Source organism: Megalopta genalis, chromosome 1 (assembly GCF_051020955.1).
Source record: "Megalopta genalis isolate 19385.01 chromosome 1, iyMegGena1_principal, whole genome shotgun sequence".
NCBI classification, from domain to species: domain Eukaryota; kingdom Metazoa; phylum Arthropoda; class Insecta; order Hymenoptera; family Halictidae; genus Megalopta; species Megalopta genalis.
In genome coordinates, this window is record NC_135013.1 from 17,555,452 (window position 1) to 17,583,250 (window position 27,799).

At 47.7% G+C, this 27,799-nt stretch overlaps 1 protein-coding gene across 5 annotated transcripts in view; it reads left to right on the top strand.

Annotated features, from left to right (window-relative positions):
* Positions 1–27,642, top strand: part of LOC117222825 (protein bric-a-brac 1) — a 264,300-nt gene extending 236,658 nt beyond the window's left edge. Inside the window, exons 2-6 of one of the 5 annotated variants that reach the window (XM_033474779.2) lie at positions 3,585–3,642; positions 13,894–14,074; positions 15,923–16,014; positions 18,363–18,602; positions 18,766–27,642. In XM_033474779.2, coding sequence (XP_033330670.1) covers positions 3,585–3,642; positions 13,894–14,074; positions 15,923–16,014; positions 18,363–18,602; positions 18,766–19,316 — 1,122 coding nt within the window. In that variant the 3' untranslated portion in view covers positions 19,317–27,642. Of the gene's footprint in view, positions 1–3,584; positions 3,643–5,180; positions 9,433–13,893; positions 14,075–15,922; positions 16,015–18,362; positions 18,603–18,765 lie in introns of those variants that run through there. The other 4 variants (XM_033474800.2, XM_033474789.2, XM_033474810.2 and 1 more) reach the window with 4 other exon arrangements.
* The last annotated feature ends 157 nt before the right edge of the window (positions 27,643–27,799 follow it).

Sequence of the window (27,799 nt, forward strand, 5' to 3'; positions counted from 1 at the left end):
GTCAGGCGTCGCGAGGCCCTCCCCCGAGTATTTCGTTCGCCCGAATCGGCGCGACAACTTTCTTTCCGAGCGGCAGAAGACAGAGAAAAAAATCGGAAGAATGCGAACAGCAATTTCCTCGTTAATGGCGCGAAAGAGCCTTGTCGCGTGCACCGGGGACGCGCATTCTTCGAGGTTCGAGGCGCAGCTCGCGACACAGGCAGACAGACAGACAGACAGACAGACGAACGGACGGACAAACGGGCGGACCGACAGCGGGACGGAGACACGAGACAATGAAAAATGCACGCATGACAGGATGCGGCGTGTGTGCGCACGATGAACTCGGGGCCCGAGCTCGTGTCCCCGCGCTCGGGCAAACTCGATTTCCCTGTCGTGTGCGTCTCGGTGCACCGATGCACACCGGTCGCTCCTCCTGCGGTTTTCCCGAGCCGCGCGTGCAGCTTTCCTTGCTCGCGGAACCGCTCCGATAAGATGTCTAAATAATTTACAACGCCATAATGCAGCCACGGGAACCGATCGCTCGCCGTCTAGTCGATTTTCAAGGTAACCGCAGTTATTCCGCTGCACCTTTTCCCCCTCCCCTCCCGCGACGTCGCCTAAACCGAATGCATCCGACCGATCTTGAACGACTTGTCTTCGACGATTATCGGCATCGTTAACCGACCGATCGTCACAAAGGCTCCGCCAAAAATACATTCCCGAAAGCCTATTGTCATCGGCACGATACAAAATGTGATCCAGATTCATCTGAACCGCGATTATCCCTCTCTTCTTCCGTAATGTCGCGCAAACCTAACTGACGCTCCCTAACTGATTGTGCAGAAAAATGGACAATTTTGGAAGAGGAGATACAATTATTCGCGTCTCGTTTTTATAGTTGTTGACAATCCGTAACTATGCAAACGAACCGCAAGACTCGATTAATCGTATCTCTTCTTCCCGAATTGTCCATTTTCATGGACAATCTGAGCGTCAATTAGAGAGACATTACTGTAATATTTCCTAAAAGAGGTCAAACTGCATATCACATTAGGAACACATTCCTCGCGAATCTGCGAATTTGCATACTTTTACTTTCTCCTTCGTTACGAAGGTGCGGAATTTTCTTCTTCCGTGTTTTCCAGTGGATTGTGAAGGAATACATATTTTAGTTTTTAAACTTGTGTTCACTTTTAATAAAAATGTATCTATAGACCGCTGTTTGCTCCATGAGCACAGTAAATTCTCCCTAATTGACGCTCAACTTGGAGACAACAATGGACAATTTTGGAAGAGGAGATACGATTAATCCAGGCTCGCGGCCCGTTTCTATAGTTGTTGACAATCGGTAACTATAAAAGCGAGCTGCAAGGCTCAAATAATATCTCCTGTTCTCAGATTGTCCATTTTTGTGCACAAGCTGAGCGTCAATTAGGGAGAATTCACTGTATCTGTAAGAGTTTTCTATCGTGCTGTTTTCTATTATGCGATACTCATTACCGTGGTAATACCACGCATAATCCATCTGCGAGCGCCGATAGAAACAGCATGTCTCGCGAGAACTCGCGAAAAGAAGCTTCCAACGCCACTTCACCTTCCACCGTGATAAAAGCACACCCTTTTTGGAACGTACAAATGCTCGATCACTGTTACTCTGTTCAATATTTAAGCGAGATCTTCGACGATTGTTCGAGCCTTGTGGCTCGTTTTTTATGCTTATCAATTGTCAACAATTATAAAAACGAGCCGCAAGGCTCCAATAATAATATCTCCTCTTCCCAAATTGCCCACTTTTCTGCACAATTTCGGCGTTAATTAGGGAGACATTGCTGTACATTCAACGAAACTAGTCTTCGACGATTAGCGTTATATATTATACGTTTCCGAAATTCTGACTCCTGACATCAGCACGATCTGCAAGATGGTCCAGATTTCAGTTAGTAACTCCCTAACTGGCGCTCAGATTGTGCACAAAAATGGACAATTTTGGAAGAGGAGATACGATTGTTCGAGCCTCGCGGCTCGTTTTTTTATGCTTATCGATTGTCAAAAATTATAAAAACGAGCCGCAAGGCTCCAATAATCGTATCTCCTCTCCCCAAATTGCCCACTTTTCTGCACAATTTCGGCGTCAATTAGGGAGACATTACTGTACATTCAACGAAACTAGTCTCCGACGATTAGCGTCGTCGACCGAGCGATTGTCGAAAGAATTCGTCCGAAATACGTTTCCGAAAATTTGACTCCTGACATCAGCACGATCTGCAAAAGATGGTCCAGATTTCAGTTAGCACGGCAAGGTGTCCCATGATTCGCGACGGGGGGATCCGTACATCCGGCTTCGTCCCGCCTCGTCGTTCGCCATAGGCGCGTGACCGCCATGCGAATACGCGAGGCGTCGTCATCTCGATGGAACGTAGGACACAATCGCGGACCTTATCTTCTTTATTCAAGGTTCCGCGGAGCATCGTGGATCGCGTGGCGCGGCGGCCGCACCTTCAATTACTATTATAAGTATTATTGACTGGAACGGCTCCATCTGGACGCATTCTTTCGCAACGGGCACTCCAGGCGTCGGACGACGAATTCGAACTCTTCGTAGAATAAGAGTCTATTCTGTTCGCGGAGCGGCCTTTGTTCCGCAATTCATTTTTTTTTTCTCGCGGCCTATTCATCGCGACCGCAACAGCTCTCCGCGCGGCGTAAGACGTTCGTGGGCCCCCTTGTCTATACGTTATGCCTATTCTCTCGCCGATTACAGATCTCTCGCCCGGTATTATTGCCACTTACGCCGCCGCCATGTTTCTATTGTCGCGCGAAATCTACGCGCGCTCGTAAACGTATAAGGCCCGACCTGGGACCCGAGGGTGGTGGGGAGAAAAAAATCAAAGGAGAGGCGGCGCGCTCGGCTCGAAACTTTGCTCGAAGCGGCGCGGCGCGGCGCATACGGGCGAGGCGGTCGAAATTCCGTCGGGAACAAAAAATGGGAAGGGGTTTCCGTGTCTGATAGAGAGGATAGAGAGGATCGAGGTGCGTGGATCAAACGAGCCGGGGCGGGGGTTACGTTCGGCCCTTAAAAATTAATTTGAAAAGTCAGCCGAGTGGCCGGCTCCTGAAAACGATCCGCTCTATATGAGAAGTCTCGGGATAGGCTGGGACCTTCCGTATTGCGGAAATCGCGAGCGAGCCGCGTCAGACCGCGGACGAAAACTTTTCAAATGAGCCAACTTTGCGTGTGTCTTGCGCTTTCGGCGCGTCTCGCAACCCCTTTCTAGAGACGCGGAAAACCTCGCATATTAGTAAAGTTGTCGACAGAGACACGAGCCTCCGTTCTCCGGAAACCGCGCGTTCCCTACCGCCGAGCCGGTCGAGCATCTTCTTCCGGCCGAGCTGTCTTCCTCCCCTCCGTCTCCAATTTAACCCTTTCAAGCGCCGAAAGGGGGCCCACCCCGCGACCCGGGTCCCGCGTCCGCCCGAACCCGCGGCGGAACGTTCGCGTTTACGACCGATCCCCTCGAGGCGGAAGCTAGACTTTCGGCCCCGTCGACACCCTCGAGCGCCGCAGAGTCTCTAACCGTTCTTTTCTCTTTTCTCTGTTGCAGGCCAAGTTGTTGGAGTCATCCCACGCTTGGCTCGGAGCCTCCACGTCGAGTATAGCAGGTAAGTTGTTCGAAGCTCCCCGCGTTTACCTAATTGTCTACCAGCAGCTGTCGCGACAGCGCATTTCAGATATACAACGCGTTCGAGCCCGGGCCGTCTCCTCGGGACCCTCGGTCCCCGGGGGTCCCGTCGAGGCGGTTCCGCGCGGCTTTCGAAGTGTCGCCGCGACATCGCCGCGGGTCGCGATCGTTTCCCGTTCACCACGAACGTCGACCGATTCCCCCCTTCTTCCCGGGTTAGCCAACGGACGATTAAGCGATCGGCGGTCCGAGGGACAGAAGAAACGGGAGGAAAGCGACGACTAAAGGTGGCGAGTAAACGGTGAGACGACACGGCTGAACCGAGCCCGACGGGGAACAGCGTATCGTACCCTGGCCGAAGAAGAGCAAGAGGAGAGAGAGAGAGTGAGAGAGAGAGAGAGTGAGGGAGAGAGTAAGAGAGAGAGAGAGAGAGAGAGACAGCCGCGGAAGGAGAACGCGGGAAGACCGAGCGGAAAAAGGTGTTGAGCGATGCGAGCCGTGGAACACGCATTTGCCGTTATCCCGGCAATAACGAAGCCGAAGAACGCGCGTTGCTTTAATATAGAAAGCAATTTAGATAGACAACCGAGCGAGGTCGGCCGTTAATGGCGCCGCCGATAACGTGCTCGTGATTCCAGCCGCCCAAGGAGCCGACTCGTCTCTGCAGACTCCCACGCGCCTCGACTCCCACAGCATATTCCGCGTAACGATTCCTTTACTCAGGGTTGTTCCGACCTGGCTGCCTCGACGAATCGAGGCCTCTCGCGCGTTCTTCTCAACACCCAGGGACACCGAAACGCGATCCTAATTTCCACCTAACGATCGATGCTTCTAACAAGGTGTGCGCCGCCCGGCGGGGATGCAACCTCGCGATTCCTCTTCTTCTTCTTCTTCTTCTTCTTCTTCTTTTTCTTCTTCTTCTTCTTCTTTCGAACATTCTCGACGGTCTTCGATTCGAACTGCGCATACTTTCCGGGGCAGACGTACGGTTCCTCCGCAACGGAATCGCAGGTTAAACGGATCGGGGGAACGAACGAGATCCAAGGACGATTAGAGAGAATTGGTTCGCCTGGTCGTCTCACCGGTGTACCGCGGCCCCCCTCCCTTTCCGCCCGTTTGTCCACGCAGATTTCCTTGGAGTAGACGGACGGGATCGTAGGCGTGAAGGTGTACGAGCGAGGAAGGAAAAGGTCGACGAGATCGGCGAAAAGAATGCGGAAACCGAAGTAAACAAACGGGGATCCAGAGATCTCTGGTGGTGCGCGTAGGAAATGAGAGACGGTGGTGGCGGGTTGCGGGGTGGTTGCCGGGAAAAGCTATGAGATATATAAGAGATGTAAAGTGATCAGAGATAAACGAAGGGGATAAATATGTCCGTAGGATGTAGGCCGATCCATCCCGGTCTCGAGATCGTCGGATCCGAGTTGCGTGAAGAGAGGCCAGAGGCCGTTACAGATGGCCGTACCGCCTGAAACATCGCCTAAACAAAAAGTCGAAATCCGTGACACTGTTTTCTAGCTGACTATACGACCCTGCTGAAGCTGAAGGCGCCCACGTGGACGCGGCACGATCTCCAGGAAGCGATCGAGGCCGTGGTCACTCAGAAGATGCGATTCACCCAGGCGTCGTCCAAATACGGGATACCGAAAGGCACCCTGTACGACAACATCCTCGGGAAGACGAAGCGAATGATGGTCCTCGAAGAGGCGGGCCTGAACTCGAGCGAGGAGACCGCCGTGCTCGAGTTCTGCTGCGACATCAGCGTCAGCCCGTACAATCGCCGCACCAAAAAGTCCCTGAACGCGATCCTAAACTTCGTCGAGAAGCTGCGACGGAAGCGCGAGCCCGGGTTCGTGTTCAACGGTCTCTCGGGGTTCCGCTGGTGGTGGGCGTTCTGCAAAAAACACTCGATAGTCTCCCTTTACTTCAACGACGAGAACGAGAACGACCAATGATCCGCGCGCGAACTTTCCTCGTTTCACGCTCGTGTTTCGTTCCGCATGCGACAAAAGTCTTCTTCTCACTTGTTGCTGTTGTTGTTCCTCTTATGATCGCGAATCGCGCGCGCGCTCGTCCACCAAATTTCTATTTATTCGTCGGACCGGGCCCAGGTCGGGCCTAAATGTCCGTTTGAACCAGTTAGCTGTGACGTCGCATTTTAAGAACACGCACTTTGTACATGTCGCGAGGATCGAGCGATTACGAGTATACTTGTCGAACACAGAGTAAATGTCGCTGTTAAAATATTGAATCGAAAAGATGGTTTTATTTGATAAAATTAACCATTTCCTTACCGATATTTACTTGTTCATTTACCGTTAACATATAGCGCATACTTAATAAACGGAAAACGGAGGAAAGATCGAATACTTGTAACAGTTAAAAATTCAAATTGCTGCTGTAGAGTGGTACAGTAATGTCTCCCTTACTGACGCTCAGATTGTCCACAAAAGTTGACAATTTAGAAAGCGTCTCATTTTTATAGCTCAACAGCTAAGTAATGCTAACTATAAACCGATCGCTAACTATAAAAAGAATACAGTAATGTTTCTCTAATTCGCGCTCAGATTGTCCACAAAAATTGACAATTTGAGAAGAGGAGATACGATTATTCGAGCCTTGCAGCTCATTTTTATAGTTCTTGAAAATTCGTAACGATCAAAATGAACCGCAAGGATCGAATAATCGTATCTCCTCTTCCCAAATTGTCCATTTTTGTGGACAATCTGAGCCTCAATTAGGGAGGAGACTTTACTGTATTTGGCAAAGCAAGGAACGATACATACAGTAATGTCTCCCTAATTGACGCCGAAATTGTGCAGAAAAATGGCCAATTTGGGGAGAGGAGATACGATTATTGAAGCCTTGCGGCTCGTTTTTGTAATTGTTGACAATCGATAAGCATAAAAAACGAGCCACAAGGCTCGAACAATCGTCGAAGATCTTGCTTAAATATTCAACAGAGTAACAGTGATCGAGCATTTGTACTTTCCAAAAAGGGTGTGCTTTTATCACGGTGGAAGGTGAAGTGACGTTGGAAGCTTCATTTCGCGAGTTCTCGCGAGACATGCTGTTTCTATCGGCGCTCGCAGATGGATTATGCGTGGTATTACCGCGGTAATGAGTATCGCATAATAGAAAACAGCGCGATAGAAAACTCTTACAGATACAGTGAATTCTCCCTAATTGACGCTCAGCTTGTGCACAAAAATGGACAATTTGAGAACAGGAGATATTATTTGAGCCTTGCAGCTCGCTTTTATAGTTACCGATTGCCAACAACTATAGAAACGAGCCGCGAGCCTGGATTAATCGTATCTCCTCTTCCAAAATTGTCCATTGTTGTCTCCAAGTTGAGCGTCAATTAGGGAGAATTTACTGTGCTCATGGAGCAAACAGCGGTCTATAGATACACTTTTATTAAAAGTGAACACAAGTTTAAAAACTAAAATATGTATTCCTTCACAATCCACTGGGAAACACGGGAGAAGAAAATTCCGCACCTTCGTAACAAAGGAGAAAGTAAAAGTACGCAAATTCACAGATTCGAGGAATGCGTTCCTAATGTGACATCCAGTTTGACCTCTTTTAGGAAATATTACAGTAATGTCTCTCTAATTGACGCTCAGATTGTCCACGAAAATGGATAATTCGGGAAGAGAAGATAGGATTAATCGAGCCTCTCGGTTCGTTTTCATAGTTACGAATTGTCAAGAACTATAAAAACGAGCCGCAAGGCTCGAATAATCGTATCTCCTCTTCCCAAATTGTCCATTTTTCTGCGCAATCTGAGCGTCAGTAAGGAAGACATTACTGTAATGGCACTTCGCACGTCGAACACCGACATCGTGATTCTTTCTCTAATCTTATTTTTACAACAATGTAAACACCTTCGCGTAGGATTGGCGCGTAGAATTGGATATTCTAAACGTCTTAAAATTCGAGAATATGTTCTTCTTTTCGCTAAAATTACAATTTAAATAGTCAATGGTCGCTACTTTTTACGCGCGACGTGTATCCTCGTGACACAAAATACTGACGCTTCTCCGTGACGAGTATACTCGTCGAACACAGCTAACCGGTTAATCTGTTAGGGTTTGTTATCGTCGATCGACCGAACAACGACGAGATCGCGAGATTTATTAAACGCGTTACGCCAATGACAGGAGCGCTTTAAAATTCGTAGGCCTTCGAAATCAGCGATTTTTGTCCATCGAGCGAAACACGAAGCCACCGAGAGACACGCGTCTTCCGTCGAGAGCGCCTTCTTATATACGTATAATTCGAGAATCGTTGTACATAAATTGGCCGTCGGTACACGGCAACGAACCGTTTCAACGATCGCGATCCCGAATTCTTTCCAATTGTGACATTCCACGCGCATTCCATTGAATCTGCGGCGAACTCCCGCAGTGCCCGGGACCAATAGCGAGCGTAATAAATTGTAGCAATAATAGCGCTAACGATTACGTTTACACCGATAGAAATAATAATATATTGCGTTGTCGCGGCTAACGATCGTACCAGCGATGATATAGTGCCTTTCCCCAGACGTCTTCCACTCGAACAGAATTTACCGCGAATTCGATCCTTTAATCGCGGTAAACCGGCTCGGCTCTCGTCGCTTGTAAAACGATCCCCGTCGATCGCTGCGCGAGTCGTGTCGCCGTCCGCGAGTGCCTTCCTCGATTGTGATTTCGCCGAATCTCACAGTTTCGATCGTTCGAGATTATTAGAGTTTAAAAACAGTGCGCGCGTTAGCGACGACGCGCCTTGTCTTGAACGAGAGTCGAGTCGCGTCGCGTCGAGTCGCGCGCCTCGCCTACGAAACGAATGCCAGAAGTTTTTCAAATTGTCGATCGCGCGTGCTTCGTCGACGACTTTCGGCATCGATGAAAAGAGACGCAAGAGCTCGCCGCATAGCGAATCATTGAGACTAATTAGCGGTGCCGCGGATCGGTGGCCGTTGCGCAACACCGCGAGCTACGTACATACATACATACATATTTGACTCCGGCAATCGTCGTGGAATTACGAACGCGGCATTCTGAATGGTCGTCGACGGTGTTCGCGGAAATCCGAAAAAGATCGGGCCACTTTGTCTACAAAGATGTTACAAAGTCGTAGAGCGCGGCGCGGATAGAGAGAGAGAGAGAGAGCATTCCTGTAATTACGGTCGAGCCAGAGATTTCGGTTTCTCGAGGCCGCTCTGAGGCGGCACACAGTGGTCGCACCCTGTTATTTAGCCGGCCGAAACCGAGAGGGTAAATGCCGGCGAGAAGACAGTGGACGATAACGAAATAAAAATCGCGGACGAACGAGAGTGGCCTCGAGCGGCTGAAACCTTTCGCGGCGGATAAGCGAACGTGGACTAGACTCGGCGGCGCGGCCCGATCGCGAGCCAATTTCGGAGAGAGTTTACTCGCGATCCGTGGCTCGAGCTGATTTCGAGGACGGCGCACGGTGGAACTGATACCCGAGAACACGAGCTAAATGAATAGTATTGTTATGTACGCGTCTTTCGTTGTGAAACAGTTGAAACAGTTTTAGGGCAGTTTTTTGAATCGTACAGTTCAATTGCGACGTTGCTTTTCTAGTACGACGAAAATGAAAAAATTTTACCTTTATAAATGATTAAAATTTGTTTAATTGATCGATTATTCAAATTTTTACCCTTGTTTCTCTCAGATTTTCAAGTATCTGTACCAATCGATATTAAAACGTCGATCGGAGAGAACAGTAAGTATTACTGTGTAATTTTTATACAATATTTACATATATTGGTACAGTTTTTTAGAAAAGAAAAAAATATATATATATATATATATATATACAAATAAGAAAAATATTTACATATATTGGGGTACAGTTTTTTAGAAAAAAAAAATATATATATATCTCAGTATTTTATATTATATATATTATATTATATTATATTATATATATTATATTATATTATATTATATTATATATATTATATTATATTATATTATATATATTATATATATTATATTATATTATATTATATATATTATATTATATTATATATATTATATTATATATATTATATTATATTATATTATATTATATTATATTATATTATATTATATTATATTATATTATATTATATTATATTATATTATATTATATATATAAAAGAAAAACTCCGTTGAGGAACGGAACATACAGGGTGATTCGTTTAAGTAGACTCGGTGGAATATTTCGCGAGGGATTAAAGCTCTCAAAAATATATTCCTAAGTTAAAAGTTGATTGGTATGAAGAGGTATGACATAAACAATATTCTAATATAATATAACCATTTTTCTATAATATACCTAATACTGTCGCGTAGAGATCAGTTAGCGACTTGCGCTCATCTGTCTCGTATTTATATTATTTACATCCTTTCACCACATGGAATGGTATCATGTTGTAGATCATTGTATTCGTCTCAACAAACGCTATTATATTATGGATAAAAAAATACAGGATCCCATTTAAGAATATTAATTAGACTTCGATATCTCCCCCACCACTACACCTGTAGGAATATTGTTTGCATCATCCAACGTCCCTCTCTATACCGAACAACTTTTGTAGGAACATATTTTCGATAACTTTAAACCCTCGCGAAATATCGGGACAAATAAATCGATGCGAAGGTGTTTGGTTCGACGCAGAGCGGTATTTCACGCATTGGCTACGAATAAATCGTTGTAACTTCTGCAGACGCGAGCCGACGCAAAAAATTCTTCTTCGGACACTTTCCGTAGGGTCTGCCAAGCACCTTTCTGCAAGATTCATCGTGACTTAGCGTGAATTCCACCTTGTAGCTCTAATCAAGGCAAAAACGAAATCGAGAAAAAAGGGTTTAGAAAAAAAGACGATTTCAATGAGTTAAATTATGTTTATACCTTCATCGCTCCTGAGATTCGTAGCTAAAAGTATGCTCTTCGATCATACAGAAAATGGATGCAATTGGATGAAACCTAAACAAAAATTGAATTATGTAAAGAATAAAATCTGATTAGACGTTTCATCGTCAAATCGCTTGAAACACAGTTCGAGGCGACTTTTGGCAACTCGCAACGTGCGAAATGTTAATTCATGGATCTAAGAATGTGTATTTAAAGTTTCATGCATTTCCAAAAAGGTTGAAAATTTAACTTTAATTTAATTCGTGTTTTCGTGGATCCGTGACACTGTGCGGCAGGATGCTCTTCGGACTCGATCGCGACGATCCTTAGAACCACGCTAAGATTCTCGTTCCGTGATATATACATAGTGTATAGAATTATAGCGCTACCTCGCCGAAACGAATCGTTACGTTTCACGTTCCACGCGTCACGGGAAAGACGCGCAGCGCCGACGTGTTTGCAATTAGTCCGACGCGGAAAGTCTACCGTCAATTGATCTCTCGCGCGCAAGATAACGATGATAAGCCCGGCTCCGGCGTTCGGATCGAAAGATTTCGCGACGTTTTTATAGAGCGAATAAGCCGCGACAGAGATACCGCCGCGAAAACTCGGGCCCGGACGACGCAGCCACGTCGCTCGGCTTCTGCGAGCAGCCTCTTGTACCAGTTAAAATTGAACAAACGCGACACTGGCTGGTCGATCTTTTAACGAAAGAGTCGCGCCAAATTCTTCGATCCGAAACGCAGCGCTGTTTTTCGAAAAATGACACGCACGCGCGCGACGTCGACAGAGCTTACAGTAATGTCACTCTAATTGACGCTCGGATTGTCCACACGAAAATGGACAATTTGGGGAGAGGGGACATGATTATTCGAGCCTTGCGGTTTAGTTTTATAGTTATAAATTGTCCACAATTATAAAAACGAGCCGCAAGGCTCGAACAATCGTATCTCCTTTTCCAAACATTGTTCATTTTAGTGGACAATCTGAGCGTCAGTAAGGGAGACATTACTATGTTTCGAAACGGTGACCTCGAAATAAAAAAGACACCGAGGCAGACTGTTCTCGAAAGCCAAAAAGTTCGGGGATTCGGACGTTCTTTCTTGTTAAAACTAGCACGGATTAACGGAAAAAATAAGTACAGCAATGTCTCCCTTACTGACGCTCAGATTGTGCAGAAAAATAGACAGTTTGGGAAGAGGAGACACGATTATTTGAGCCTTGCAACTCGTTTTTATAGTTGTTGACGATCGATAGCCATAAAAAACGAGTCACAAGGCTCGAACAATCGTATTTCCTTTTCCAAAAATTGTCCATTTTAGTGGACAATCTGAGCGTCAGTAAGGGAGACTGTATTTCGAAACGGTGACCTCGAAATAAAACAGACACCGAGGCAGACTGTTCTCGAAACCTAAAAATTCCGGGTATTCGAATGTTCTTCCTTGTTAAATCTAGCACGGATTAACAGATAATTATGCATTCGTTGTTAAACCTAGAACGGAAAAAATAAGTACAGCAATGTCTCTCTTACTGACGCTCAGATTGTGCAGAAAAATAGACAGTTTGGGAAGAGGAGACACGATTATTTGAGCCTAGCAACTCGTTTTTATAGTTGTTGACAATCGATAGCCATAAAAAATGAGCCGCAAGGCTCGAACAATCGTATCTCCTTTTCCAAAAATTGTCCATTTTAGTGGACAATCTGAGCGTCAGTAAGGGAGACTGTATTTCGAAACGGTGATCTCGAAATAAAACAGACACCGAGGCAGACTGTTCTCGAAAGCTAAAAAGTCCGGATATTCGAATGTTCTTCCTTGTTAAACCTAGCACGGATTAACAGATAATTATGCATTCCTTGTTAAACCTAGAACGGAACAAATAAGCACAGTAATGTCTCCCTTACTGACGCTCAGATTGTAGAAAAATGGACAGTTTGGGAAGAGGAGACACGATTATTCGAGCCTTGCAACTCGTCTTTATAGTTGTTGACGATCGATAGCCATAAAAAACGAGTCACGAGTCGTATGTCCTTTTCCAAAAATTGTCCATTTTCGTGGACAATCCGAGCGTCAATTAGGGAGTCATTACTGTAGCATCTCGTGCCAAAAGACGAGCAACCGCGCGCGCGATTCGGCCGCGCCTGTTCCCAAGTCTCGGAGGCACGGCGACGCTTTTGCACCGTGTTCGAGGACCGATAGAAAAATTGTGGGAAAGCCGTATCGGCGTTTATCGCGGCGTGGAACGGTCAAAGAGGGCTTTCGTCTCCTCGGTTTCTATCGTTATTGTCGTTATTGTCGCGCGTCGTGCGCGCTTGTTCGTACGCAAGCGCAAACGGGCCCGCAACGGGCAGCGCGTCCGCGCAACTTGGCGGGCGCGTCTTTCCAATTAATTGTATTAATCGTCAAATTGGAGGATGCTCAATTAAACCCAATAAGTTAACTATTAAATAATCGTTGCGAATTGAGGTCAGCCGTCCGCGACGTACGGCCGTGCGCGCGTTCGAGTTGTATCGCGCCGCGGAGGCAAACCGTTGCGAGCCTGCGATTACCGGTTTAACGTTAAGCAAAATATTTTCTATTAACGAGCGAGCTTGTTCCGTTATGAACTCACACGCGTTTCTCTCTCTCTCTCTCTCTCTCTCTCTCTCTCTCTCTCTCTCTTTCGCTCTGTCTTTTTCTCTCCTTCTCCACCTCGCTCTCTTTTTCTTCTTCTCTCACTTCTCTTTGTTTCTTCAGCTCTGTTCTGTCTCTTTCTTTGCGATGGATTGTATGCTAACGACAATACAATCGATACGTGAACGTACCAGAAGGCGGTCTCTGTGTGTGCATTTTTATTCCCCGACCCTTTCCCCGCCGCAATTTGCCTTCAACAGTTTGTTCGCAGGTACGCTTCGGCAAAGCAGCTACGAGGGAACCAATCGCACGTGATTGTCGCACCTTGACTCGACTTACCCACGTTTGGCTATTTACGTTATTCACGTCATTCGCCGGCGCATCCTACCGACGAACGTCATTCACCGTTACCATTCGTTTTTCTATTACAATCGCGATCAAGCGATACCGCTCCGAACGCGACCAACTTATCGATCGAACGATCGCGTAAAACGTATTTTACATGTGTATGCTCGGCAAACGCCGATCGACAAGTTGCTCGCGCGAACGATGGATAATAACCCAATGTCGAAACCGATCGCGTGTCTATCCTTATCCCCCCCCCCAACCCCACACCCCCCTTACCCGCAGGAACGAAACCGAGACACCGACTAACGCTGTGCTTTTTCTGTTTTCTCTTTTCCGTGGGGGGCGTAAACTAGCAGACAGCTACCAATATCAGCTGCAGTCGATGTGGCAGAAGTGCTGGAACACCAATCAGAGCCTGGTGCACAATCTACGTTTCCGTGAACGCGGGCCCCTCAAGTCCTGGAGGCCGGAAACGATGGCGGAGGCGATCTTCAGCGTCCTCAAGGAGGGATTATCCCTGAGTCAAGCCGCGAGGTAATCTCCAACTTCAAACTTTTCATCCCGTTCTTCTGTTTCATCCCGAACGCGCGGGCGCGTTCCGTTTACCTTTCTTCGTCGACGCACGCGTAATCCCCGGCGAACGGTGATCACGAAGTAAAATCAAAAATTCAGGAAAATTAGAAGCCAGGTCCGTGTATCTGATCGTATATTCTCGGTTCCGAAGAATTCTCCGATTTGCAAGGATAATCCGCGTTGAATAGTCACGCGATTCGTATCCGCCGTGCCGATTAGATATTGATTGTCGAAAGGATTGCGCGTCCCGGTTCGCGCGGTGCGACGTTTTATAACGAAACATCTGAATAATTTCCGTTCGGAGACACGACTTTTGGCCGGCGGCCCCGCGATTTTCGCCACCGCGCGCGGCGCCGCTCGAACTTGGCCGGGCTGAATTTTGCACGTGGCACAGAGGACCCGCGCTGCACCGTTATTTAACTTTAAGCAGTCGAATCGTCTGGATTACGTCCACGTCACAGACCGTTCCAAACCGTTTAAGGCGCGCGCCCGCGTGCGCTGAGAAGAATTTCATTATTAGATGGATATTTGCGGCGCGACAAGGTTCAATTCAACTAAGGAAGTTCATCGGACCGCCTCTGCAATGAAATGCCGAATCTTAAACGATACTCTCGCCATACTTAATCGTCGGGTTACCACCGAAGAGACGATTCTTAACCTTTTAGGTACGGCTGAATTCTGCGCGAGACTATTTCTCTGGACAGCAGAGTCTGATACTGTATATACAGGGTGTGCCAAAAATGTCTCGCAATCCGAAAGTGGCGGGTTCCTCGGGCCATTTGAAGCAACTTTTTCCTTTACAAAAATTTTCTCCGAGGCACCGTTAACGAGTTATTAACGAAAAACAGTGACCAATGAGAGGCGAGCTCGGCTGGCGCGAGGCGATCGAGCCAACGAGCGGAACTGGGCTTCGCGCGCTGATTGGCTGGGCCGCCTCGCGTCAGTCGTACTCGATTCTTATTGGTCACTGTTTTTCGTTAATAACTCGTTAACGGTACCTCGGAGAACATTTTTGTAAAGGAAGAAGTTGCTTCAAATGATCCGAGGAACCCGCCATTTCCGGATTGCGAGACATTTTTCGGACACCCTGTAGACTGTTGTAAATCGATGCGAAGACAAAAGAAGTGTGAAACAATGCATATGAAGACGATTATTTGGCTCAAACGACGAGCGAGTGAGCTACTAGAGCAAGCCACTATAATGGCGCGTCGTCCAGAGAGATGACATCCGCGAGAGCCACTATACTGGTGTGTCGTTCTAAAAGATGACATCCGCGGAAGCCACTATAGTGGCGCGTCGTGCCTAAAAGGTTAAACGCGATCGCTTTCGATTCTACCGACCGTGGAACCGTTCTTCGATGACTGTACGAAATCAATCGGTGCCCGTCGGTGGTAGATGACATTCCGAATTCTGTCTCGATTGTCGCCGATCCGCGGCGAGCCGCGAACGGAGAGAACTTAAATGGGTCAAAACGCGGAAGAAGAAAGAATCGCAGGCGAGCATTGCGCTCGAGACCATTCCGGGGGCCGGGTCGAGGCGAGCCGCGGCGGCCGTCTTAAGAACTTTTTACAGCCGGCTCGTAAAACGCGTATCGCGTACGCGTAATAACGCGTCGCCGTTAAAAGGTTTTTCCCTTTGCGCGAACAAGGGAGCGCACGATCGGGGGGGAACGTTTCGCGGAACGGGTCCGATAATCTTAACGAGAATCGATCGAGGCTGCCGTCCCCCGTGCGTTCCCAAGGGGGTCAACGTATGCGAACGGAACCGTTGCGTTCTCGCGAAACGAATCACTGTGCGTTTCTTTTGCAGGAAATATGACATCCCGTACCCGACCTTCGTTCTGTACGCCAACCGGGTGCACAACATGCTGGGTCCGAGCGCCGACGGCGGGGCCGGTGAGTGTTAGTTGCCATTTTCACTGAACCGTCGCGACGCGGCCGTTTCTCGATCATGGATTTAGGGGAAGTGCGGACGCGCAGCGGAGCTTCCGATCGGGACCGCTTATCCGCCTCGATGAATCGTCAATGAATTAAACCTTAGCGATCCGCGTGTTTCTCGAGTACAGTAATAATGTCTGTCTAATTGACGCTCAGATTGTCCACAAAAATGGACAATTTGGGAAGAGGAGCCTTGCGACTTGTATTTATAGTTACCGATTGTCAACGATTATAAAAATATGATGCAAAGCCGGAATAATCGTATCTCCTGTTCCCAAATTGTTCATTTTTCTGCACAATCTGAGCGTCAGTAAGGGAGACATTAGCTGACGCTCAGATTGTCCACTAAAATGTAATCGTATCCCTTCTTCCAAAATTCTCCCTAATTGACGCTCAGATTGTGCACAAAAATGGACAATTCGAGAAAAGGAGATTACGATTGGAGCCTTGCGCCTCATTTTTATAGTTGTTGACAATCAGTAACTATTTCATTTTTATAGTTGTTGACAATCAGTAACTATAAAAATGTACCGCAAGGCTCGAATAATCGTATCCCTTCCTAAATTCTCCCTAATTGACGCTCAGATTGTGCACAAAAATGGATAATTTGAGAATTTACAATTATTCGAGCCTTGCGCCTCATTTTTACAGTTGTTGATAATCGTCAACTATAAAAATGAGTCGCAAGGGTCGAATAATCCTATCCATTCTTCCCAAATTCTCCCTAATTGACGCTCAGATTCTGCACAAAAATGGACAATTCGAGAAAAGGAGATTACGATTATTCGAGCCCTGCAGCTCGTTTTTATAGCTGTTCACAATTCGTGACTATACAAATGAACCACAAGGATCGAATAATCGTATCTTCTTTTCCCAAATTGTCCATTTTTGTGGACAATCCGAGCGTCAATTAGAGAGACATTACTGTACTGCCTATCAGCAACTCCGGCACATTTTTGGAGCGGAGCGTCTGAGATAAAGGAAGTCTTATTTTCAGCGGAAAAGATTACACGTCCTTGCGAATGCATTTGATTTTATTTATTTTGTAAATATACATTTTCCTATTGTAAATAAAAGATAAATTTTAAATTCTGTAATTCACCATGGTGCGATATCTTTGGTAACAATCTCCCATGTGCAGTCTGGGTTTACTTGGACAAGTGTCACAGTATTCACTTTGCCAAATAGAGTTACCAGATATTTCTTTCAAGTTTAGAACATTTTCCGCGTAATTATTGGTTTCCTTTATATAATTTCATTTACAAAATTCGTCCGTGAGAAATCATTTAAAATATTGTATCGGCTGTTCAATGTTCGTAGAAACTTGTGGTCCAATGACCTGTGGCGATACGCTAAAAGGTATTCCATCTGGAATATGTAATTCTTCCGTAACATCACGCCATTCGTCCAAGTCTTGTAACGAATCTTCGCTTTCACTTTCAATAATTCTCATTTTTCGTCTCTCTGGTAGTATAATTTCGCTACTACTACTCGAAGCGTCAGAATCATAACCAACATTGTCTTCCACAATGTCTTTTAACTCTTCAAAATCAAATACGTCTTCGGTATCACTCGGCTCTGAATTCTCATCATAATATTTATTTTTCTCCGTGTTGCTAACCATAGAAAAGGTCAAAAAGTGGTTTAATCGTAATGGTACAGACTTAGCACGTTTCAACTACGGATAACAATTGCTAACGCCGACGATAACGTATGCTAAAAACATTTGGTTCCGCAGCGGAGCCTTCGGAGTTACGGAACAAATGACAAATGTCTCCGTAGCGGAGCCTTCGGAGCGCTAAGGGTTAACTCATTGGGGTAGGGGTTGGGGAGACACGCGAACAGGGCACGATCGACGATTCTTCGAGAAGCGGATAACGCTGCGTTCTCGTCTTCACTTCCACCTTCCCTTTTCGTCAACGTTGCCATTGCGTTTCGAACATGCGAACCGGGCACACGGAACACACTCGTCGCGGCCGAATCGTCGTTCCGAACGCTTCAGCTACCGCAAGCCTATCGATGGAAGCTTGACAAGTATCTCTTATAAAGCGTTATTAGCAACTGTCGGTACAGAGGGCTTCGAACGAGCTCGCCTGTTAAACCTCGCTACGTCGCGGATAAGCTCGAGGAGATCGATCGGACGATGCTCGCGCTTGTCCGCGATGAAGGGTTAACGGAGTAAGCCGAGCGACGTTCCGCGAGCACGTCGCACCGAAGTTCGAGAAACGGTGGATCGTCGCGGATACGTCGCGGTAAAGCCGATTTTCTTGACGATTCAAATACGATTCCCGGCCTGATTCTTGGCTGCTCAGATCTGCGCCCGAAGGGACGAGGCAGGCCGCAAAGGATTCTGCTGGGCGTCTGGCCCGACGAGCACATCCGCGGCGTGATCCGGGCCGTCGTGTTCCGCGACGGACACTCGCCGCACATCGTCAAGGAAGAGCCAGCCACGATGTACCCGACTTTGGCGAATTACGCCGCCTGCAACGGGCCGGAAGGAGCGGTCAGCCCCGGAGCTGCAGCCGCGGCCGCGGTTGCAGCGGTCGCCCAAGGTAACGTGTAAAACGTCTCTTTTGCCTAGCCGAGCTATAACGGACCCGCGATTCGCCTCCGTATCGGCTGTAAACCGCGACGCAGATCCCGGGGTTTGCTCGGCTAAAACCCGGCTATACTTTCGATTAACGCTTCTGATCGAGCGACGTGTTTTCCAAGCAGGTCTGCGACATCAGATGTGCAGCATGGTGGCAGCGGCGCACTCGCAGCAGCACGAGATGATGGCGACGAATCTCTCGACGAACATGTCGACGAACATGTCGAGCAGCCTGTCGTCGAATCTACAGGCGGCGATGCAGGCCAGCCAGCACCATCACAACAGCAACAACAGCGGCGCCGTGATCGGCAGCAACAACGGCAGCGGCGGCGGAGGACCGATGCCTGGTCCCGGGCCAGGCAACAACGGCAACTCGCCGTTGAATCTTGGCCTGGCCAGCCCGGGGTCCGGCGGCCCGCCCGAAAGCCCGATGGAGAGTCCCCTGGCGAGCCCGCTGGGCCCGCTGATGGACCCGGGACACATACCGAGCAGCGTGGAGGTCGGCATCGGCGTGAGCGGAATGACCTACAAGCCGGCGCGAAGTTTCGTCAGCCCGCGGCCGGAGAATCTCTTCCAAGAGGACATCGCGGATCTGGTAAAGAGCCCGCACGGGCTCAAGGACAAGGACAAGATCCCGGTGAAGCTCGAGCCACTGACGGACTCCCGTTGCGAATAGTAAGCCAGCGACGGCCGAGCACGAAAGAGCGAGCTAATCGTTGCCGGTTGGACCAGCTTCGGGTTCCAGCAGGCATCCCCGTCAGCGGCCGGCTCTTTCCGCGCAGCCGAGCGTTCCGAGCGAAGTGGACGCGACTAATTTAGCCGACCCGATCGGGTCCCGGGCTCCGGAACACCACGATTCTTCTAGCAAAGCGAGCCGGCCCGGCGTCGGCGGATTCGTCCGATCTTCGCGACCGAATCGAGCAAACCTCTCGGGCGACTCGAGCGAGGATTCGCTCTCGCGGCGACGCAAAAGTATACTTGTTAGCGATCTTGGGACACGAGATCGAGGCTTACAATCAAAATGATGCAGAGAGGAAAGGAAGAGAGAACGGGGAGAGAAGAGAAGAGAAGAAAAGAGGGACGCGAGCCGGCGAGCAGGCGCGCGGGGTCGCAATCGACCCTCTCGACGGACCGTATTAACCAGACCGACACACATTTCTTCCCAACGCGATCTCGGACGTGGATCGCGATCGCTCGCAGTCGCCTGCCGCCGGCGGCGTGGATCCCGCGAATCGCGTGGATCTCGCGCGACCGGATCGGTCGCCGGTCGCGAGTCCACCGACTCCCGGAAAGTAAAATGCTGTATTCGCAGAGAGAGAAAGAGAGAGAGAGAGAGAGAGAGAGAGAGGGAGAGAGAGAGAGAGAGAGAGAGGGAGAGAGAGAGAAGAGCGAGCGAGCACCGCGTGGCGCCAGGGACACACGCTTAAACTCGAGATTTATATATTCACGCATATACGATAACCGTACGTTTAATGCCAAATGTATAGTAATTGGCGCGCGGCCTCGGGCCACGGGCCATTATCCGCGTCGGTCGATCGCCGCCGGGATCGGATCGGTTCGCCGGCGCGGACTAGATGTTTCAGTTTTTTTGATCGCGACGCGGCTCGTCGGGGACCGATGCCGGACGATCGGGAGAATCTTAGATCGCTGTTCGGTATTTGGATCGTCCGGGAAACGCGCGCGCGCGCGGTCACAGAGAAATCCGCGCGAGCAAGCCCCGACGAACCCCGGGATGTACAAAATTTGCTTACGAGTGTCTGTCGCACGAGAAAACGACTAAAAAAACCCTCACGGGACGAAAGAGAGGGGGGGGGGAGAGACGATGTTGAGCGCTGTTCGACTCGAGAGCGAACACCGAAAGAGAACATGCGATGGAAGAACAAAGAAAAAATAACCGATTGCTATACTTTATTAAGTGTAATGATTGCCTTCCTGCCATATTTGGGGTATGCCAAGTATAAAAATTATAAGGTTTAGAGATTAGGGAAACGAGGAAATTCATTGAATTTGGAACTGGAGAACATGTCGATAGAGGTGTGCGAGTGTGCGAGAGCGGCGTGCATCCGTTGTTGTTGCGATCGCGTGCGCGTTGAGAATCGACGAGAGAGAGAGATAGAGAGAGAGAGAGAGAGAAAGTGTGTGTGAGAGTGACACTGTTTGCCTGAGATTCACCGTGAGAATGGGAGACAATGCGTGGTGCGCGCGCGACCGAATGCTTTTGTTTCGGAAAGATCGTGCTATTTTTCAAAATTTTACACACCGCGCGTACGACTTTTTCGCGAAGGGACCCTCGATCCTCGACAATCGGAGAACGATCAGCGTCGAGTAGCCGGCGAATCGACGGACGAATCGGTTAACAGAATCGATCTGCCAGCAGATCCTCGGCGCCGACAGCTGTCGAGTCGGATTCGGATTTGGATTCGCGAGCCTACTCGTCGATCGTTCTTGCCACGGACCGCCGTTCAGAGATATCGTGCGACGTCCACGAGCGAGTTCGTTTCGGGCCTAGCCATCCCAGGGACAATTTTAGAAGGAAGAAGGGAAAGAGAGAGAGAGAGAGTGCGCGAATGTGAGAAAGAGCGTGCGAATGTGAGAAAGAGCGTGCGAATGTGAGAGAGGGAGGGCGACTGTGACGAAGGGAGGTGACAAGAGTAAAAATTGGAAGAGGAGCGTGAAAGGGGAGACGGTACTTTCTAAAAACAAAAAAGTCGACGTATGAAGAGGCGGGGGAAGAGGGGGGAGGTTTTTTTAAAGTCGGCACACCGGTTCGAGTGACTCTTTGTAAGTATTAAAAAGTAAAGAAACAAACAAAAAAAAAAGTAACAATTTTCGAAGTGGCCTTCTGTGAAAGGAAAAGACCCCATCGCTTTTCGCTTTTGCTCGGAAAAGAAAAACTAAAAGAAAAAAAAAAGAAACGGGGCGCATAGGTTCGGTCAGTCGTATTATCCGTTTGTGTCTAGGCAAATTTTTCGGAAGGACCGTTGTTCTCGCGCCACTCCCCTAACCGGAAGCTTTAACGGATTTAACGGGACGGTTCGTTAGGAAAGTATTTCGCGAGGAGGATCGATTAGCAAGATATATCATTATTATCGGCCATTAGAAAATTAAACAAATTCGGGGGCGGGGGGGGATTGTGGGAAACTTTGAGACGTGTTATTCTTGATACGAAAGATTTTTTTGGGGGCGTGAACGGGGGGGAAAAAAGAAAGAAAAACGAACGAAACAACGTTTTCCGGGACGTTACGCTGTTCGGCGTGGGAGGAGCACGATATTATTATTTTCCGCGTGAATCGAAGCACGGGGAGCGAGAGAGAAACGGGGAGCATAGAGAAAGAGAGAGGAGATAACGTGGGAAAAAGATAGGAAACAAACGAGAATGCGGTAGATCGCGATCTTAAAAGATTTTATTACGATTTAGGCTTAATGTGTTCAACGAGAAGGTAAATTTGAACGAAACCAACGGGCGAGGGTGAAGCGAAAGAAGATATTCGAGAGTCGAAGCGAGGAGATGGAATTGGAAGGGAGAAAAGAGGGGAAAAAAATACGAGTTCAAAGAGCTGCGAACGAAATTGCGAGGAAGAATTAGCGGCAAGGGGACGAGGGAGGGTAGGGGGATGAGAGATTAGGGGGAGAGTGTGCAAGAGAGAGAGAGAGAGAGAGAAAGACAGAGAGAGAAAGAGAGAGAGAGAGAAAGAGACATCGAGCGAAAGAGAGGGAGAGAGAGCGAGCGAGAAAGAGAGCGAGAATGCAGAGGATGGGGCATGTGAACAGGCGAGAATGTGGAAGAGATTAAAATTAATATTGTATAAAAAAAAAAGTAGTAAGTGCCTTTCAAAGAAAAAAAAAATTAACGTGTCCCGTAGACCGTGACCACTTGTACATGATGAAAAGTCGTTCGAAATTTCGCGTCACCGGATACACCGTTTGCGACTGAAACAGAAAGACGAGGAGGGAGGGAGGGGGGGAGGGGGGAGAGAGAGCGAAAAAAAACTAGATGAAGAACAAGAGACGAAGAACACGAAAAAGTAAGACAAAGTATTATTTGTGGGGACGTTGCGTAAAAACAAATTCTTACACAAGATTTCTTCTCAGCGACGCTCGTTATTATATACGTGTTATAGGTGTATGCGTATAATTCTCTTCGTCTCGTCTCGGAGTCATTAACGACGCTGCGCGATTTCTAGGAAGTATTCTAAAAGAGCACCACGGTTAATAGTCGAGGATAGAATCGATGGCGGGGAAAACAACGGAATATTTTACGAGAGAACTTTTGGCTTTCCTTTTTTTATCGGACAACGCGGGGGTGTGGGAGGGGAGGGGGGGCGTGGGGAAAGTTAGGAAAAGAAAATTTTCTTCGTCGATTACGCAATGTGTCTACGAATCCTTTTGTGTGTGCGTGCCGAGCGAATGTACAGAAGAAATCAACAAGCAAAGAAAGCCGGACAAAATTTCTGTTTCGGATCTAACCCACTACCGGTAATACCCTGAATGGCATATTCTCGTAAACGTTTCTTTTGATTCGCTTGTACGAGAGGGATATATTAGAGGGCGAGAGAACGTGCGCGAGAATGCTGAACCCGAGCGAAAGGCGGGGAGAAAATCGGAGCGAGAACGGGCGCGAGAATGAGAGAGACCGAGAGAACGTGGATGCGCGAGAGTGAACGAGAAGATGACGAACGAGAGATCGAACGCGGATGAACGTTAAAAACGCAGGAGGAGAGGCAAGAAGCGTATGACTTGAATCAGCAGAGGGAACGGATATTTCGAGATACTTTCGTTTACGCATTTTGATATATATCTGTGAACCAGATGACGATGACGATGATGATGATGATGACGATGATGACGATGATGATGATGACGATGATGACGATGATGATGATGATGATGATGATGATTGATGATGATGATGAAGAAAAAGAAAAAGAACAAAGATACTTATATTACATACATAAGGTGTAAGTGAACAAAAAAAAGCATCTAATACGCTATTATTGATATAGGACACAAAGTAAAGTAAATATATATATGAGACAAAAAAAAAGTATATATATACATAAATTGATATATTGACGCTATATAAGGTTTCTGCTGGACGCGTTTTACTTTTGTGGGAAGAGGAGGGAGAAGAGGTGTGACGCGCAGTTTTTCCGTTCAAACGTCGTCGAGGACGAAACAAAAGTTCACGCGAAGGAGAGATTAAGTTAGACAAAAGTGTAAGGACCCTAGAGTCGAAGATAAAGTAGCTCTTAGAATTTTTATCGAGGCAACGTAAGGACGGACGGGCGTGACGCTAGTATACCACTTTTCAGAGAGGCGAACGAGAGACAGAGCGAAAGAGAGAGAGAGAGAGAGAGAGAGACTGAGAGAAAGAGCGACAGAAAGTTACAGGCGAAAGAAGCGAGTGTGTGAGAAAGCAAGAGAGGAAGAAAACCTGCCCATTTGTCCTCGTGGTTTCTGCGTTTCGCTCGCTTATCGATCGGTCTCGCGGGTTTTCCGAGCTCTCGATCCGTCTTGGGGCGGCCGGGAGTTCCGAAAAACTAGCTGCGACGCGCAAGACGTATCGAGGGCTAATGGAAATCGTCGCGAAACGGCGAACAAAGCCGACAGCTTTGCGAGCCGCGGGACGCAAATCGCGCCACCTCTGCGAATCACGTGATCGAAGGGAACCGTGAAAGGTTCTCCGCGAGCGCAACGTACCGAGCCGCGGGGTGGGGGAACACAGAGCCGCAGCCATAGAGAGCGAGCCTGCCGAAAATATTCGAACAGCCCGAACGCTCGAGAATTCCAATTCGTACTTTCTTCTGTAGCCAGAGTCACAGGAAAAGTCATTCGCTGCCCGCGCGTTCTTACGAACCAAGTGTCGCGAACCGAGCGTGAAAACCAGGCATGGGCCCCGATTGTCCCGAAATCAACAGGCCAGGATGAAAAGTCTTCTTCTATTCGGACTCTGCCGACTAGATATTGAAAGAAAATCGCTCCGGATCAAACCGCGGCACGGATTTGTTCCACGGAGCGTCGAGAGAGGGCACGCCCACTCGGGACGCGATTTGGCCCCGGCTGCGATTCGGAGCGATTTTCGTGGCCCATGACTGACGGGGAACCTCAAACTCGAGCGTCAAGGCGTTCGGATATTAACGCGGCCAATTATTTACAGAAATATTCGACGTTCGTTCCACTTCGAGAACCCGCGAGAGACAGGATCTGAAATGTATCACGCACGCGCCGAACTCTTACCTTTATTTTCGCCTTAGCTTCGAGGTGTGTAACATCCGTGCTTATAATTAACGGTCGACCGACATACACCGACATACAGCCGCACTTGATCCACGAGGAAAGGAGAGAAGGTAAAAGGTACCGGCAAAAGAATCCTCAGCAAAACTGTGTACGAAATAAAGCGATTAACGAAGCGTAGTAGAGTCCCGTATCCGCGATTTGCGACTAGTTTACAGGATTGTAACACGTAACGGCGTTCATCGGCGGAAGCCAAGGATAGGCAGAGAGAGAAAGAGAGAGAGAGAGAGAGAGAGAGAGATATATAAAGTGAGCGACTGTGAGAGATAGAAAGAAAGAGTGAGAGAGAGTGAGAAAAAGAGAGTAAGCATGAAAGAGAATTTAAAGGGACGTTACGGCAGCGGAAGAAGAAACGCGTCGTACCGTGCAGGAGGGGGAAAATCCATCCCGTGTTTTCCATTTCTCTGCCGCGGTAACGGCCGAACCAACCATTCGAGGATAAACACTAGGTGGCATCCTAATTTACAGAAACTAGTAGTCGAGCAATAGAACCGCACATTTTTCAGAAACCTGATTATTTAATCGTACACACCCGGTCGCGAGCCGATATTCAATAAATCACGATACTACGCGTAGTATCTGAAACTTGTACGGTCGATACACACGCATACAGAGACAGACACGCGCAACACAACAAACACAACACACGTGTGTACACACGATATAGAAAAAAGAAAAAAACACGAACATCGTAGACAGCGACGAAGAAGTTTGAACGGGTGCGAAAGCGATCTAACCGTGCGGTTCTCGCTATTACGATCCTTTCGAACCGGTCGACAACAATTTTCAATGAATCGTTAGTTTTTAGCGATCAGAATTAAGTGAAGCAATCCCTTCGGTGAATTGCGCGAATTGAAATAGAAATATTGGCTTGCCGTGATGCTGGAAGCGAGAGCCGCTGGTTGCGCCGAGCCGCCGCGAAAACTTCGAATCTCGACGAGGCGAAAGATGTTGGTCGTTCAAGGTCACTCGCGCCACCTAGCCCCCACTTTATAGTCACGCCACGTGCGTGGCCGAATGGTGCGGTGGGGGATGGCCCATTCATTGGCTTGGAGCGACCAATTTGTTCGGCCTTCGCTCTCAGTCGGAGCGACGGATAATAATAGCTATATAGAGGAGAATGTATTAAAACGTTGCAGGATATACAACACAGCGGTGAAACAGAGAACAATCGCAACAAGTGCTGAAGAATTATGCGAGAGACCAGGTGACGAAAGTTATATATACATACATACGTACCACACAGAGAGACGCAGGACACACACACACACACACACACACACACACACACACACACGGTTGGACATTCTGGGGACAGGTACATACACCGGAAATATAGGTACATACACATCATACGGTACGCGACAAACGAGACAAAAAACACACAACCGCGCGTTCACTGTAAATAGAGAAAATGCAACATTAATTATACAATACAAACGTTCATCTTTATTATCGTAACCTTGTAATATATTTATTTGTCCGCTCGTGAAGATACTTTTATCGTAGTTGAATGATAACGAGGCCTCTGTTCCGTTTGAATCTGCCGCTGAAGCGCGCCAAAGGGGCATTGGTCGCGCATAACAAGATAGAGAGAGAGAGAGAAAAAGGGAGAGAGAGAGAGAGAGAGAAAGAGCGAGAGAGAAAGAAAGAGAGCGAGCGAGAGAGAGAGAGAGGGGCGTAAACGCGTTCTCCGTTTTTGGTACGATAACAAATATTTTTGAAAACGCTTGCGAATAAAAGTTTGGAGCGCACGCGGCCTCTCCGAGCAATGCCTCGCGAGTATTAGAACGACGAAGTCCGGGAAACAGGAGGATAAAGAAAAATTCTTGCGGCCGAGGCTGATCGTAGCCGACTTCAGACCAGTTCTTACCTCGAAATTTTTAGCGAATCCGCTTATACACAAGGACGTATCAGCCTCGTTCGCGCGAATTATCCGCGAACGCGGACCACAGTATCCGTCATTGTTTCCGCCGCCTGTAATCTCGATGATCGATTCCGTTCGAAATCGTCGATAAGCGGCCTATAGAAAGACGCTCGCTGTCCAAGGACGACGACCAGCGCCGAGTTTCTTTGCAGATGGCGATAGTTTATAGTTACTATTTTCTTTCTATTTTTACGTTAAAAACGAAGTATTTCTTTTAAGTAGATAGTCAATAATTGATTGAGAAAAAAAAACCCGATACCAGGAACCCAACACGCGAATAGTTGCCCGCAAAACAGCAATTGTACGCGCCCGTGACGAATCGCGAAGCGACGTTTGCTTTTCCGTTTCATTCCGAAATACTTTTGAGGGGGGGGGGGGGGGGACACACGTCGTCGAGGCGTTTCGATAAAATAATAGTTTTACTTTTGTAGTCACGGATGCAAAGCAAAACCTTGTCAACCATTACAAATTCCTCTTTTATTTATTACCGATTAGCATGTAAGATGACGTTCTACCGACATATGCTATTATTATAAATACACCCTATATATAGTGGAGTAAGCGTTACATTACCTACCTACCTACCTACCAACCTACCTACCAACCTACCTACCTACCTACCTACCTACCAACCTACCTACCAACCTACCTATCCGTGCTTGACGGGTGAACAACAGATGAATCACGCAATCATACATTTAAGTTGCTATTTGGCACGTATACCTAAGTAATATACTAACATAAACAGTATGCAATAATAAATATGAGAAATTAAACACGATCTCTCTTTCACTGACTCGTTCGATACAACACCCTCTTCCTTCGCGTGTCCCATATCTCGCTGCACGCGATGTTCCCCCCCGACTATCGTGTCCGATTAAAAGTATGAATTACGGGGCCTCGAGGAGATAACGAATTTCCATCGGGTATACGGGAAG